Source organism: Symphodus melops (assembly GCF_947650265.1).
Source record: "Symphodus melops genome assembly, chromosome: 1".
Lineage (NCBI taxonomy): Eukaryota > Metazoa > Chordata > Actinopteri > Labriformes > Labridae > Symphodus > Symphodus melops.
In genome coordinates, this window is record NC_136691.1 from 30,739,772 (window position 1) to 30,756,516 (window position 16,745).

Sequence of the window (16,745 nt, forward strand, 5' to 3'; positions counted from 1 at the left end):
CCTTCTTCTCCTGAGCTCCTCTTCCTCACCTGACCTTTCTCCGTTCTGAAGCTCTCAATTAACTGCTGGAACATGTTTCATCATGTCAGAGGCTGATGCTGCACTCAGCAGCTCTTTAATCAAAGACGTCCTTTCACACTTCTTAATTACTTCTGTGAAAGCCTCCACTTTCTCTTTCTTTGCTTTGTGTTCCTGGCGGCGTGGATAATGCACTGCCCGCTACCCCGCTCTTCTTTACTTACACGTCTCTGCTCGGAACATCTTTCTGCTGCAATTACACAGACAATAACTCTCTCAGTCATTAGGACGGACGGCCACGTCAATAACCAGGACAGACAATCAAGAGAAATGAGAAAATGGAAGACTGTTGTTTAAACTTCCAAACATTCAGTTCAAACACTCACAGGAGAAGATGGTTATACACACTCACACTGATGGTAGAGGCTGCTTCAGTATGAACTCATCCATTCATACACATTCACACACTGATGGTAGAGGCTGCAGAGTAAAGAGTCCATCAGTATTAACTCATCCATTCACACACTGATGGTAGAGGCTGCAGAGTAAAGAGTCCATCAGTATTAACTCATCCATTCACACAGTGATGGTAGAGGCTGCTGCAGTATTAACTCATCCATTCACACAGTGATGGTAGAGGAGTGAGACATCTGTTTGTTTGGTCGACTCTCGGTGAGGAGAATGCTGAAGTCGTGTTTACAGCTTGTTCTTCTGTCCACACAGATCAATGTGCACAGCTTTAAAGATGTAGCACTTTTATCTTTACACCTTGTGTTAAAGTCTACTCTACGAACCAGCTGGGCCCTCTCTCTTCTCTTTCTCCCTCTCTTTTCCTTCTCGCACACACACCTCTACACAAACAAAGAGATTAATCATTGCCCAATGCCGGGTCCGGCCTGTACTGACCTCTCTCTGTCTGGCATCCGATCAGGATCAGGATACACATGTAATCTCCACCTAATCTCCCATATCTCTGCTAGCCTTCACCGCCGGATGAGAGCCCCTCTCTCTATATCTGCAAACTCTCCAGACAAGATCCCAGGATGCACCGGGGCAGGAGGTGAAGCACATACCCGAGCCTCAGACAAACAAACAAGGCGTTACGATGACTTTTATTGTCTCGCCATGAGCACGTTAACCCCCGAGATATCCCAGAAGAAGAAAAACTGATCAATGTTCCTCTCCAGTCAATTTCGGATCTTTTTGTTTTTTTTGCTCGAGTGATTAAGCTGATTATCCGTGCACCTCACTGTTGTTACCCGCCTGTGTGTTGAGCTAATAAACGTCAAATATGATTTGTCTGGCTGCGAGTTGGAAAATGCAGAGTGCTCCCTCTAACACGGAGGCATATACACATTTCAACGGTGCATGACATTTAGTCCTTTAACGATAATTGCTTTCTGTGGATTCAAACCTCCGGAGGCTGTTGTTAGCACGTTGTGTAACGTAATCGCAGCACAATTGTAGCCGCTACAGATGCAGGGTTGATGCTTGCCAGCCGGGCTTTTACTCATGAAAACTCGGTGAAGGGAAAATATTAATGAGCATCCTTGAAGCTCTAGGTCAGATTTTTTTTTTAAAAGTGAAAAGAACAATCAGCTTAACTTGCAGCAATTAATCGTGATCTAGTTTAATGAGGGCCCACTTTGCTGTGCTAATGTAGCTAATTAACAGTCAAACAGGAAGTGGTATTGATTCTGAGTGGCTGCCACTCGACGATGATGAAGGTGCTGATGTGTAAACACCACACACAGCTCGTCGAGACACACTGGGGTCTAAACTGTACTCTTCATTATTCCAGGTGCACAGTTTGCAAAGCTACCTGATCACATGTTACGTGACCTTTTATGGAGCGGAGAGGACACAGGCTCCTTCACCTTCATCACCCAACAACAGTGCATTCACTCTTTCATAAAACTACAGAACATCCAGTTTGTGTGTTGCTGACACACACTTTGTGCAGCGTCCGATGTCAGAGATGGTCAGGATGAGAGAATGGGCTTCAAGAAAGGTAGAAAATGTGTCCCTGATCATCTGCAGAGTTTAAACATTTCATGAGAATCTTCTTCTTTGCAAGGTGACTTACTTCCTTAAATCGATAAGCTGACAAACGCTTTGACCGTATCGAGCCATTTTCACATCTGCACTCCTGAAAATCTGCTTCAGATTTCCTCCTGACCTGGTTCATCACATATGAAAAGAAAGTAGCGGACGAAGCAAAAGAGTCCATTTTACTGAGCTATAATGACAATATTTGCCATGTGTAGTTCAACAGAATCACAACATCAGCAAAGGGTGAAGAGGAACTTTTGTCTTTGCATCAGTGACAGCTTTGGGTCAGTCAGAGCAGGGACAGATGAGTCCATATCTCCCAGGCGCAGAAGCCACCAGAGAATGATGAAGAGCAATGAAACAAACACAACAATAGACGCCTATTATAAAAAACATGATAGAGCTGTGTGCACACTAACAGGCTGCCTTTGTGTTCCAGCACATTGTTGCTGTTTAACAAAAGTAGAGCTTACAGAGTTGAAGCTCTCATAAGCCGCCAACAATGATTGTCACAAAAAGGGCATGAAACCATTAAACAAAGTGAAATCAGCAGACTGCCTCGTCCTCCATTAAAGCTGAAGACTAAAGCTGTTGTTGACCAACACGAGTGACCTCCCTCCAATCTAAACCACCCACACTGCTGTCTCCTTCACCCACACTCGTGTCTCCTTCAGTTACACTCCTATCTCCTTCACTTTACACTCCTGTCTCCTTCACTTTACACTCCTGTCTCAGTCACGTTACACTCCTGTCTCCTTCACTTTACACTCCTGTCTCCTTCACGTTACACTCCTGTCTCCTTCACTTACACTCCTGTCTCCTTCAGAGTTACACTCCTGTCTCCTGTCTCCTTCACTTTACACTCCTGTCTCCTTCACTTTACACTCCTGTCTCCTTCACTTTACACTCCTGTCTCATTCACTTTACACTCCTGTCTCCTTCACTTTACACTCCTGTCTCCTTCACCCACACTCCTGTCTCCTTCACTTTACACTCCTGTCTCCTTCAGTTACACTCCTGTCTCCTTCACTTTACACTCCTGTCTCCTTCACTTACACTCCTGTCTCCTTCACTTTACACTCCTGTCTCCTTCACTTTACACTCCTGTCTCCTTCACCCACACTCCTGTCTCCTTCACTTTACACTCCTGTCTCCTTCACTTTACACTCCTGTCTCCTTCACTTTACACTCCTGTCTCCTTCAGTTACACTCCTGTCTCCTTCCCTTTACACTCCTGTCTCCTTCAGTTACACTCCTGTCTCCTTCAGAGTTACACTCCTGTCTCCTTCACTTTACACTCCTGTCTCCTTCACTTTACACTCCTGTCTCCTTCACCCACACTCCTGTCTCCTTCAATTTACACTCCTGTCTCCTTCACTTTACACTCCTGTCTCCTTCACCCACACTCCTGTCTCCTTCAATTTACACTCCTATCTCCTTCACTTTACACTCTTGTCTCCTTCACCCACACTCCTGTCTCCTTCAATTTACACTCCTGTCTCCTTCACGTTACACTCCTGTCTCCTTCACTTTACACTCCTGTCTCCTTCACTTTACACTCCTGTCTCCTTCACTTTACACTCCTGTCTCCTTCAGTTACACTCCTGTCTCCTTCACTTTACACTCCTGTTTCCTTCACTTTACACTCCTGTCTCCTTCACTTTACACTCCTGTCTCCTTCACTTTACACTCCTGTCTCCTTCACCCACACTCCTGTCTCCTTCACTTTACACTCCTGTCTCCTTCACTTTACACTCCTGTCTCCTTCAGTTACACTCCTGTCTCCTTCACTTTACACTCCTGTCTCCTTCACTTTACACTCCTGTCTCCTTCAATTTACACTCCTGTCTCCTTCAGAGTTACACTCCTGTCTCCTGTCTCCTTCACGTTACACTCCTGTCTCCTTCACTTTACACTCCTGTCTCCTTCACTTTACACTCCTGTCTCCTTCAATTTACACTCCTGTCTCCTTCAGAGTTATACTCCTGTCTCCTGTCTCCTTCAGAGTTACACTCCTGTCTCCTGTCTCCTTCACGTTACACTCCTGTCTCCTTCACTTTACACTCCTGTCTCCTTCACTTTACACTCCTGTCTCCTTCACTTTACACTCCTGTCTCCTTCACTTTACACTCCTGTCTCCTTCACCCACACTCCTGTCTCCTTCACTTTACACTCCTGTCTCCTTCAGTTACACTCCTGTCTCCTTCACTTTACACTCCTGTTTCCTTCACTTTACACTCCTGTCTCCTTCACTTTACACTCCTGTCTCCTTCACTTTACACTCCTGTCTCCTTCACTTACACTCCTGTCTCCTTCACTTTACACTCCTGTCTCCTTCACTTTACACTCCTGTCTCCTTCACTTTACACTCCTGTCTCCTTCAGTTACACTCCTGTCTCCTTCAGTTACACTCCTGTCTCCTTCACTTTACACTCCTGTCTCCTTCACTTTACACTCCTGTCTCCTTCACTTTACACTCCTGTCTCCTTCACTTTACACTCCTGTCTCCTTCAGTTACACTCCTGTCTCCTTCAGTTACACTCCTGTCTCCTTCAGTTACACTCCTGTCTCCTTCACCGTCTCAATGAGGAGAGCTTTCCTTCCTCAGAAGTGGAAGTGTTAGCAGAGGGAGGTTTATTTCCTGACAGATTGAAGCGTACCTTTAGTCGGCTCTGCACGCTTAGGCAGATCCAGTGTGTCGTAGTTTTTGTCGTTCTCACCGTTTTTTCTGCCTGGAAAGAGGAGAGAGGAGGGAGGAGAACGTCAGTGTCATTCACTGGGGGTAATGGATCATAAAGGACAATCTTTTGATACCAGGGTCAGACTGATGTGATTTTGAAAGGCTGGTTTGAGTCATATTACACCTAAATAGTTTCTATTTAGTGATTTTTGGATGTTTCATTTCTTACCTCAACTGCAACTTTAAAATGTTCAAACAGCCTCTCCATCTTTGAAGTGACACATCAGTCTAACCCAGAGTAACACACCAACCACAGCAAGCATGAAGTACACATGTACACACAGAGCTATGAGCATGGAAGGGTTTTACTCCACGTGGGTCTGACTGCGTCAGTGTCTTCACAAAGATGACTCGACATTCAAAGGAACACAAGACTATAAACACATTAAAAACTACAGACACCTTCTCCTTCACACACGCGCGCGCGCACACACACACACACACACACCCTTCTTTGAATAGCATCGCTTCCTGAGCGGGAAACACTCTTCACTAATTCAGCTGGAGACAAGAAACCATAGTAAGAGGGCTGTGCGTGACTGCAGCTCAGCCTGCTAATGGTCATTTCACATTCCCACGGGACAGTACATGAATACAGAGACAACAAGTCTGTCTCCTCAACAAGACGGAAGTCAAGTATCCGGTCAAACAAAATCATACTTTTCAATTGTCTGAATAAAGGATGAAATAAGATCATGTTTGAAGCGACCTCTCTGCAGTGTTTTTAGATACGATGTGCGACACATCAACAGAGAGCAAATAGAAACAGGATGTCGTCTCAGCGCAGACTGTCAGGACACTCGTTGGGAAACACCACGCCTAAAACTTTAGGAATAGGAAGCAAGCTGGGCTCAAAATGCAGCTTTAACTCAATTCTGTATCTCCATGAAAGTAAAATCACTCACACACACACTCTCACACACACACACACACACACACACACAGGGTCTGCAGCAGAGCTTGACATTTCTCACTAAATGCCACAATAAAAGTTAAACAAGGTGTCCTTCAGAGCTGCTGGGAACACTTTTGTTTGAGAGTCGAAGAGGCCGAACATCAGGTCCAATCAGAGATCCACAAAGAATATTTTCAAGGACAAATTTAGACTCTGAAGTTTTAAATTAATCAAGCTCTACTTTTCAGCCTGACAGACACACTGACTTACCTTGTTCACCTTTGCTGCTTTAACCTTATACATTACAACAAAAGATTCAACTTGTCCTGAAATAATGTCAACACTGGGAGGGATGGAGTGTAAGGTACTGGGTGTGATGCTATAGATAGATAGATGAAGCTACAGAGAAGAAAATAGTGTGAAATGAAAGGAATATTCCAATTATCTAAAGTTTTGGAGGTCTCCAAAAACGACTTCTATTTTCTACAGCCAGGAGGGAAGAAAAGGGAGGAGGATGGAGAGGAGGAGGAGTGGAGCTGAAGTTACAAAGACTGGAGGGGCACACTCACCTTGATTAAACCATTCCTCTATAGTTAGCCAAGGAAGCAGCAGCAATGCCAAAAAAACACAAAGCAGAGAGAAGACAGAAAGAGCATGGTGAAAAAGGCGTATGCAAGTGTCAAGAGCCTGTCGAGTAGAAGTTAAAGGAGCAGTCTGTAACTCCGCCCCTAGTGTTTAAAATGTGTACTGCAGTCTAAACTCTAATCATCACAGAGAGCTGTCTCCCCCCCTCCTCTCACACAGGTCAGCATGTGGTGCACACTGTAGCTTGAGTGTTTAGCAAGCTCTGCATGTGGTGGACACTGTAGCTTCAGTGTTTAGCCAGCTCTGCATGTGGTGGACACTGTAGCTTCAGTGTTTAGCCAGCTCTGCATGTGGTGGACACAGTAGCTTCAGTGTTTAGCCAGCTCTGCATGTAGAGACAATGTAGCTTCAGTGTTTAGCCAGCTCTGCATGTGGTGCACACTGTAGCTTCAGTGTTTAGCCAGCTCTGCATGTGGTGGACACTGTAGCTTCAGTGTTTAGCCAGCTCTGCATGTGGTGGACACTGTAGCTTCAGTGTTTAGCCAGCTCTGCATGTGGTGCACACTGTAGCTTCAGTGTTTAGCCAGCTCTGCATGTGGTGGACACTGTAGCTTCAGTGTTTAGCCAGCTCTGCATGTGGTGGACACTGTAGCTTCAGTGTTTAGCCAGCTCTGCATGTGGTGGACACTGTAGCTTCAGTGTTTAGCCAGCTCTGCATGTAGAGACAATGTAGCTTCAGTGTTTAGCCAGCTCTGCATGTGGTGCACACTGTAGCTTCAGTGTTTAGCCAGCTCTGCATGTGGTGGACACTGTAGCTTCAGTGTTTAGCCAGCTCTGCATGTGGTGGACACTGTAGCTTCAGTGTTTAGCCAGCTCTGCATGTGGTGCACACTGTAGCTTCAGTGTTTAGCCAGCTCTGCATGTGGTGGACACTGTAGCTTCAGTGTTTAGCCAGCTCTGCATGGGTCTGTAAACCTTTCTGCGTTCTAACCTCTCTCCATGTTTCAAAAGCATCTCCAACATTGATCCTAGTTTGAGCAGCTTTCTGCTGCTGGAGCTTATTAGAAACATGCAGAGGCTTTTTAGCTCGGGTACAATCACTTCTATCTGAAGCAGTTCCACTGCCCGCTTCCATCGCTGCAACACCTGTTGACCTGATAACTGCTCTCATATCTGGCAAACCCAGGGGCGTCCATAGCGGCCTTCAAAGCCCCGCCTACCTTCTCTGGTCCAATCAGATCCAGAGCATTCAGGAGCAGAATCTAAAGTTAGAAGGAGGACATACTGGCTGCTGCATTGTTGTCAGAGAAGCTTCAACACAGCATGTTTCCTTCATGATCACACAGGAAGAGAGCAGCTCTCTGATTGGCTGATTGATCCCAGAGGAAGAGAGCTTCACTCAGCTCACTCAGAAGATATCTTACAGATTGCTCCTTTAACATTTTTTACAAAATAAAAGTCATCGCACCCCGCAGAGGAAAGGTGACAGAGGAAAAGGCTGACTGAGCTTCAGAGATTGAAAAGAGGAAGGTTGGGGAGACACAAGCAGTCAATAGGAAGCATGTTCAAAGAGCTGGCCTCAGTGGGAAGAGAAAACAAGTAAAGAAGCCAAAAAGGTTTGAGAGATAAAGGCAAAATAAGATTTGAAGAAAGTAAGTGAGAATATAATGAAAAAGAAAGAGAAACAGATTTCAGTGCAGAAATAACAGCAGACGATCAGGACATTTATCAGGTTCAAAAAAAGCATGTGGATCATTTTGGTGTCTTTTACTCTGTGGTCCATCTATAGTGACAGTGCTGCCTAATTACCCCCTTTATGCTCTTATGGCTGTGTTTAATGTGTCTGTACCTAAGCCTCATTGTGTGGAAGAATCCCCTCAGGGTGTGCAGCAGCCAAACACAACTCATTATTCAATAAATGTGTGTGTGTGTGTGTGTGTGTGTGTGTGTGTGTTGTTGTGGTTTATTGGTGTCTTTATAAATCTGTATACAATCATGCTGCTGTGTTGTCCTGACCACGATCAGATCAGGATTCTCCAGCGAGTCGTTAGGTGTCAGGGGTCACTGACTGCCAGTCACACCTCATTGGCCGACTGATTAATGGCGGCAATTATTGTTGAACGGGGAGGTAACGGCGTCGTTTAGCTAACTGTCTGGGAGGATGCTGATTAAGGCATTGCTAACAACACATGCGTACGTGGCACATCTGTTGGGGGGGGGGGGGGGGGGGTCGATAGTGTCTGACAGGGCGGAAAGTGTCATGATGGACGTCCGTGTTGAAGAGGTTAAACATAAATGTCTTGAAGGGCAGTTTCTAACATGAACTCAATATGTGCGTTATCCTCCAATGGACGGCCTTAAAGTACAAAAGATTTATTTTTCCAGACAAGAATACAAATTAATGACAGACTTAAATCAACAGCTGCAGCTCGTGTTTATTAATTAGGGTTCTGCACTCATAAAGAATCGAGTGTTTAATCTGACAAATGGAAGATTTCCACCTTTTTAATGAAACTGGAATACTTCCTAAAGTGTCACCAGCAGGACTCTGCGTCCCTCTTTCCTCCTCCTCACCTTTGGCCTTCTTGCCGCCGAAGCAGCCTGCGTCCTCTTTTTTCTTCCTCTGTGGTCCTGCTGATCCGGGCGCCTGGAGCGACGAGGCATCCAGGAACTTCTCTGCGCCCGGCACCTCTTTGTGGACGTGGTAGGACAGGTTCCTCATGATACAAACGCAGTTCTCCACCGACTAGCAGAACACACAGACGTTACCATGCTACTAAAGAGCTGAGGGCATTTCCTGTTCATCTATATGAGCCTGTGAGTCCAGCATCTCCTCACCTTGTTGTCCATGTCCTTCTTCCCTACAGCTGATTGGAGGGCGTGCAGCAGAGCATCCACCAGCCCCTCACACTCCCTCAGTCTGCGCCGGGCCTCAGCTCCATCTGAGCTCACATTTCTGCAGGAACAAGAGTCCGACACACATCAGTGTCAACAAAAGTCTGATGACAGAACATGAAGCTGCACAACCAGAACAAACGGGTTAGTATAGTTTTATAACACACTGAATGCTGTCGGGATGAGATCAGGAGAAGAGAGAGAATCATCAGTATGACATGAAGATCTTTTCTATCTGTTACGTATGATGAGTCGCTTGCAGGATAACCTGTGTTTTGTTTCACAATCAAGTTAAAAAGTTGAATTGAAATTCATATGATTGAAGAAATAGGATTAAGACATATATAATAATAAGACATGTTGTGTATGAAGCAGAACTATCATTCAAGGTTTATTGCTTCATGCAGAGAGAAGCTAACAGCCTGCATGACGATAACTGTCTTTCATTTTAAAATCGTTGATGTCAGTGCGCCACCTTTCTAACTGAGCCATGAGATGTTATCATGTCTGAATGTGACTTGTGACCTTTCTGCATCCTGTCTGCCTCCAAACAACACAGTCATAAAGCGTCTCTGCTTTAGATTAAATATTAGGATTGAAATTCATGCTCGCAATAAAAAGGGAAAATGCCATCCACGTAATGTCAGCCAGCGGCCTGAGCAGGGCTCATGGAGGCAGAGCAGCAGAGCCGGTGCAGGCTTAGCTGGCTGTGTGACTGACTGTGAAAGGCCAGGCTTTAAAGAGGGTTAAGGGATAGCCGGGGCTCCCCGCTCCTCACCGGGGACTTCATTTACCAGGGCTTCCAAGCCACATAATCCTATTACCCGAGCCCCACTTAGTCCTGTGCAGGCCAGCAGAGGTGTGCAGCGCTGCGTGGACGTAAACACGTATTACAACCTAGCATGACGCACACGTGGATGTTTACGTTCAACAAACAAGGACACGGCTGTATTTAGCAGACGGTAGCAAACGACACTAAACAACATGATATGGTGCGTGAGGATACGATATGTGATGATACGTAACCATACGATGAAATACGATAAGATATGTTATAATGCGTAATGATAATATGATATATGGAAGGACAGCGTACAGACGACATAGTGTGGTCCGGTCCAGTGAAGGCAGTGCGATATGGTCCAGTCTAATGCAGGCGATGCCATGTGATGTATTACAGTAGGACACGATAGAGGGGCGATACAATCAGACAAAGAGCTCGTCTTGACCCTCCAACCTGCTTTACACCTGGTGAGTGTCTCAGGAGAGAAAGACCCTCAGAACTGTGCGACACTTTGCACTAATTAAATCTCATCTTAAGGAGATAGGAGTCAAAACGAGTCTGCACCTGCTCATAAACCAAAGCCCATCCGTCTGCAGCTGTCAGGAAACGGTCAGCACCTCCCCTGTAAAAGGATCCAGAGAGGCGGGAGTCCTGGATTTATTTGACAGGAGTGTGTTTGAGGGCAGACAGACAGAAGAGTTTTATTGTCAGCTGTTTGACGTCCAGGAGTCTTTCAGGGAGCAGTTGTCTTGGTGGAAGGTTTATGGATGCTACATCTGTCAGAGCAGGCAGGGCAGCCAAGGTGCTGAGTATTTAGTCTGTTTGCACTGACACCATCTGCTGGTGTGCTGTTGTGCAATTAAAAATCACAGTTAATTAACGCTGAGGAGCGACATCTTGAAGAAGGAGTGATCCACTATGGATCTGTCAAACTAACGTAGGTAACGTCAGTCTGCAGCACAAGCAGCCACTCAATGTTCTCGTCTTCTGCTTATCAGCACAGCAGAATACAAGTGTTGATTAAATGAATGAAATCTATATTTACACAGTTTAAAAAGATGTTTTATTTATATCTCATTTATAAAGACAAACACCTGGATGACCTCGTGCACTGATACTGTTCTGTTCTCTCTAAAGCCTTCAACACAGAACCCGCATTCAAGTCTTTCTTTACAACATGCACTTTTCATTTTCCAGGACGGAAAACTAACAAACCAACAATCAGAATAGTGTGTAACAACACACAGTATTCATCTTTCCTTTTGTTAATCAGAACTACATTGTTGAAGTTATTCTGTTGTTTCTGTCACATGTGTGAATGTTTTTAGGGCTTATTTTGTTTTTGTCTGCTTGAGACGAGCCTGGTTCTTTACTTTTCTAGACCCAAGCAGAGCTGGCTAAACACTGAAGCTTCATCTCCAATGTTTCACATTACACATGAGTACATCAGAGCACAGCCACGACCAGCTGTCAGCACATCACAGGAGAACTACAAGATCACACAGAGCATCCGGAGAAAAACATGCAACCATCATGTCTCCCTGTCTGTCTGAGGGGGATTTGTTCTTCAGTGTTGACAATACGATCGTGAGTCCATGTTTTATTTTGAAATTGACCGAACACTCTGTTTCCTAGTCTGACTTCCTGTCTGGTTTGTCAACAACGGAGCAGAGTGTAGTGACGCTGCTTGCACACTCCTGAGACGGACCGTGGCCATGCTGTGAAAACACAATCACTGACTGAAGTGACAGTGGGGGGGGGGCACAGTGAGCGGGGGCACAGTGAGGGGGGGCACAGTGAGGGGGGGCACAGTGAGGGGGGGCACAGTGAACGGGGGGCACAATGAGGGGGGGCACAGTGAACGGGGGGCACAGGCATTGGGTTTGAGTGTCCAAGACATGGCAACCTATGTGAGCAGAGACAGCGCTGTTCAATGATTTGAATTGGACTGCAGTACCCTTTTTGAACACTAGGTGTCAGAGGTACATACTGTTCCTTTAAAGAGAAGAGTGCAGAGTTACATCTCTCCTCGAGTGCACCAGGATATTTATTATTAATGAGAAACAGATGATACTTCTGCTTTTACTGATTGTTATTCTTTTCTACGAGCAGAAGGAAAAAGAAATGCACAAAAGGACCAGCTCCCTTTTCAAATCACATGCCATCTTTTTTTTTTTTTGGTTGCATTTCTGAAAGCAGAACAATTTGTCCTTTTTGCGCTCTCATTATGTCTGAAGCAGAGACGCTGGTGAGGACTATTATACTGTCAGACCCTGTAAGAAGAACTAGGTGTCTGTGTCTGCTCAGAGACTGACCGATGTGTCTTTAGTACATCCGCTTTATCAGATGGAGAGTGGGTGTGAAGGTCAGTCAGAGTCAGGTGACCATCAGAGGAGCTGGGACGAATAGACTGGAGCCGGACTGAGGGAGACTGATGGAGACTGAAGGAGACTGAAGGAGACCGATGGAGACTGAAGGAGACTGAAGGAGACTGATGGAGACTGAAGGAGACCGATGGAGACTGAAGGAGACTGATGGAGACTGAAGGAGACTGATGGAGACTGATGGAGACTGAAGGAGACCGATGGAGACTGAAGGAGACTGAAGGAGACCGATGGAGACTGAAGGAGGCTGATGGAGACTGAAGGAGACTGAAGGAGACCGATGGAGACTGAAGGAGACTGAAGGAGACCGATGGAGACTGATGGAGACTGATGGAGACTGAAGGAGACTGATGGAGACTGATGGAGACTGAAGGAGACTGATGGAGACTGATGGAGACTGATGGAGACTGATGGAGACTGAAGGAGACTGATGGAGACTGAAGGAGACTGAAGGAGACTGATAGAGACTGAAGGAGACTGAAGGAGACTGATGGAGACTGAAGGAGACTGATGGAGACTGATGGAGACTGAAGGAGACTGATGGAGACTGAAGGAGACTGATGGAGACTGAAGGAGACTGAAGGAGACTGATGGAGACTGATGGAGACTGATGGAGACTGAAGGGGACTGAAGGAGACTGATGGAGACTGAAGGAGACTGATGGAGACTGAAGGAGACTGAAGGAGACTGATGGAGACTGATGGAGACTGATGGAGACCTGTGGAGACTGATGGAGACTGATGGAGACTGAAGGAGACTGATGGAGACTGATGGAGACTGAAGGAGACTGATGGAGACTGATGGAGACTGAAGGAGACTGATGGAGACCTGTGGAGGGTCAACAACAAGAATGCAGGACCATATGTGTACCCTGGTCCTGAGAATCCTTTAGATTTCATTGATCCAAATTTCATTTGTAATTCCCCTTCTGGGTTTAAAATGATCAGTATTATCAGAGGAGGACACGCTGAAGACCTTTGCTGCTGAAAACCCTGGACTCTCCTGAGAACCATCCGGACCATCCTGAGACGGATGGAATCACCCAAAAGTGAAGCCAAAGCTTTGTAGCTCCTCCTTCTTACTGTCCGCAGTACACAGCCCAACTCGTCCATGTTACCAGATGGGACATGTGTAAAACTGAGTTACTTTGAAGGTTGCAGATTTCCTCTGTTAGTGATGTGATTGACAGCTCTGCTGATCAAAACACACCAAACACACTAAGTGTTAATGTTATAAAAACCTCGTACAGGATTTAAACGTATTTGAACACAGCTCTTTATGATGCAGGTGACAGAAAGTGACATCTTCTCCCTGCTCTTCATCCTCTGAAAACAACCTTTATAAACGTGTTGGTAATCTGTCACTCTATGCACTCTTCCTCTTCACTCTTCCTCTTCCTCTGCACTCTTCCTCTGCACTCTTCCTCTTCACTCTTCCTCTTCACTCTTCCTCTTCCCTCTTCACTCTTCCTCTTCCCTCTTCTTCTTCACTCTTCCTCTGCACTCTTCTTCTTCACTCTTCCTCTGCACTCTTCCTCTTCACTCTTCCTCTTCACTCTTCCTCTTCCCTCTTCCTCTTCACTCTTCCTCTTCACTCTTCCTCTTCCCTCTTCTTCTTCACTCTTCCTCTTCCCTCTTCACTCTTCCTCTTCCCTCTTCCTCTTCACTCTTCCTCTTCCCTCTTCTTCTTCACTCTTCCTCTGCACTCTTCCTCTTCACTCTTCCTCTTCCCTCTTCTTCTTCCCTCTTCTTCTTCACTCTTCCTCTTCCCTCTTCTTCTTCACTCTTCCTCTTCCCTCTTCTTCTTCACTCTTCCTCTGCACTCTTCCTCTGCACTCTTCCTCTTCACTCTTCCTCTTCCCTCTTCTTCTTCACTCTTCCTCTGCACTCTTCCTCTGCACTCTTCCTCTTCACTCTTCCTCTTCCTCTTCACTCTTCCTCTGCACTCTTCCTCTGCAGTCTTCCTCTTCACTCTTCCTCTTCACTCTTCCTCTTCACTTTTCCTCTGCACTCTTCCTCTTCCTCTTCCCTCTTCTTCTTCACTCTTCCTCTGCACTCTTCCTCTGCACTCTTCCTCTGCACTCTTCCTCTTCACTCTTCCTCTTCACTCTTCCTCTTCCCTCTTCCTCTTCCCTCTTCTTCTTCACTCTTCCTCTGCACTCTTCCTCTTCCTCTGCACTCTTCCTCTGCAGTCTTCCTCTTCACTCTTCCTCTTCACTCTTCCTCTTCACTTTTCCTCTGCACTCTTCCTCTTCACTCTTCCTCTTCACTCTTCCTCTTCCCTCTTCTTCTTCACTCTTCCTCTGCACTCTTCTTCTTCACTCTTCCTCTGCACTCTTCCTCTTCCTCTGCACTCTTCCTCTTCACTCTTCCTCTTCACTCTTCCTCTTCCCTCTTCTTCTTCACTCTTCCTCTGCACTCTTCCTCTTCACTCTTCCCTCTTCTTCTTCACTCTTCCTCTGCACTCTTCCTCTGCACTCTTCCTCTTCACTCTTCCTCTTCCTCTTCTTCATCTCTGTTGATAGTGAAGCATCACGCTGGAAACAGGCTCTCCTTTCTCGTAATAATTTAGAAACAGCATTTGTTGATTCCTAAGCCTGCTGTTAAACTCCATCCTTCACACACACACACACACACACACACACACACACACACACACACACACACACACACACACACACACACACACACACACACACACACACACACACACACACACACACACACACACACACACACACACACACACACACACACACACAGAGTAAACACTGTATGGACAGAGGAGGCCATCATTATGGTGTACGCTGTGTCTCTGTTGCTGTGAGTAAACAGATTCTCCCTGGCATCAGCACTTCTCCCCCTGCGTGTGCACAGTTACCATGGCAACCTGTTCTCCTCAGCAGTGACTGCGTGGAAGAGTGGAGTGAGAGATATGGTGATATGTGACAGCAATGAGCTGGTGTGTTCATGAACATGGACAGACAGGTAACATGACAACTAATGAACAGAACATAACCTCCTGGTTCATCAGAAATGTTCTCCAATCACACGTTCTCCCTTCACTGGGCACCGTCTAAAGCCTCGCACAGTGAAACGCATGCACGGAGAAGCTTCTGGATTTTAACCAGCGCTCCTTGTCTCGCCGTCTCCCCGAGGAGACGTGCAGCACCGGGAGAGGACAGTCTAGACGGGTTTGGCCAGCTCGTGAGGATGACCCACACACACACACACACACACACACAGTCTGTCACTTTTCACCACATTCTGTCGTCCTGACAGGAAGCCAAGATGACAGACTGAGCTCATCAGGAAGTAACGAGGAGATGCAAGGAGAGGGCGAATCAACTGGAAAGATAATAACAATTCAAGATGGCCGCTCTCAGCTGGCGACAGCGTGACTGCACAGAGGTTACATGATGGAGGTTTCCATCAGCTGATACGGACATGACCTGCACCCTTTTCAAAACAAGGACTTTGTGTTTCCATTCCATGTGACAGAAAGAGAGCAGGCAGCAAATCAAAGATGGAGGCAGCATGAAGAGCAGGCTGACACCAGTCAGATGTGAGGACATGCTCTCACTCTGGGGCCCCGGTGGTTTAGCGGTGAGTTTGTACGCCAAATGTACAGAGGCTGTGGTCGTCACAGCAGGTTGAATCCGGCCTGTCGCTTCTTCCCCGCGTGTCCTCTGTCCTCCATCCTGTCTCTCAAATAAAAAGGAAACAGACGCTCTCTTTTGCTGCACATGAGGTGGAGCCGCCACATCTGCAACATGTGGCGTTTAATAGTGCGGAGCCTGCGATAGGCCGATTTCAGAACCATGCAGGCCAAACCCCCAGCTCGGGTGGCCCCCCCTCTGTGGCCCTCTGACCTGTCTCTGTCTGCATGTCCCCGGGTCATGTCCCTCCATAAGAAGGTCTAAAATACAGGACATGTTGACATGTCGTGTGAACACAGGGAGCTGTCGTCACGAGGGCTTGATTTAGACTAACTTCACCTGTGTGATTATTTTACTCTGATCTGTTCCCCAGGAAGAAGCAGGCAGACATCTTTGTTTCCTTCTCTTTCCTTCGCTAACACTTCAGTCTGCAGTCAGGACGGAGGGAATGCCCTTCATTACTTTATGTTCCCTCTGTGTCAACATGCTTCACATACAGACAGACTGGAGTCAGAAATCCTCTTGGAAACAAAAGAGCTTGAACCCGACACAGCGGGTCACCTAAAGCTAACATGTAGCCTCTTAAAGGTCACAGCTGCCTTCAGACTCCTCCGAACTTAAAGCTCTCATCCAACCAAAGCAAGCCAGTCTGCTCTCACACTCCACATCTTTAGAAGACTTTGATCCTCATTAAGGAACATTCAGCCTGTCGCTTAAAGAACTGAGGATCATCC

General features: G+C 46.4%; 1 protein-coding gene and 1 long non-coding RNA gene across 11 annotated transcripts in view; both read right to left on the reverse strand.

The window, feature by feature from the left end:
- arvcfb (ARVCF delta catenin family member b) overlaps positions 1 to 16,745 on the reverse strand; it is a 117,190-nt gene that overhangs the window by 30,416 nt on the left and 70,029 nt on the right. For 4 of the 9 annotated variants that reach the window (XM_079363696.1, XM_079363701.1, XM_079363694.1 and 1 more), the window contains 4 exons: positions 9,129 to 9,246; positions 8,865 to 9,036; positions 6,275 to 6,292; positions 4,731 to 4,802 (listed from right to left, as the gene is read on the reverse strand). In XM_079363696.1, coding sequence (XP_079219822.1) covers positions 4,731 to 4,802; positions 6,275 to 6,292; positions 8,865 to 9,036; positions 9,129 to 9,246 — 380 coding nt within the window. The remainder of the gene's footprint in view (positions 1 to 4,730; positions 4,803 to 6,274; positions 6,293 to 8,864; positions 9,037 to 9,128; positions 9,247 to 16,745) is intronic. The other 5 variants (XM_079363697.1, XM_079363695.1, XM_079363698.1 and 2 more) reach the window with 4 other exon arrangements.
- Positions 2,855 to 4,498, reverse strand: LOC306836952. Of its 2 annotated transcripts, XR_013780832.1 has the most exons (7): positions 4,433 to 4,498; positions 4,346 to 4,387; positions 4,194 to 4,235; positions 3,754 to 3,795; positions 3,101 to 3,142; positions 3,015 to 3,056; positions 2,855 to 2,874 (listed from the first exon to the last, which is right to left on the reverse strand). It is a non-coding gene; the product is annotated as an uncharacterized lncRNA (long non-coding RNA). The 2 variants fall into 2 exon arrangements; XR_013780833.1 differs by lacking the exon at positions 4,433 to 4,498 and having other exon boundaries at positions 4,194 to 4,242; positions 4,374 to 4,388.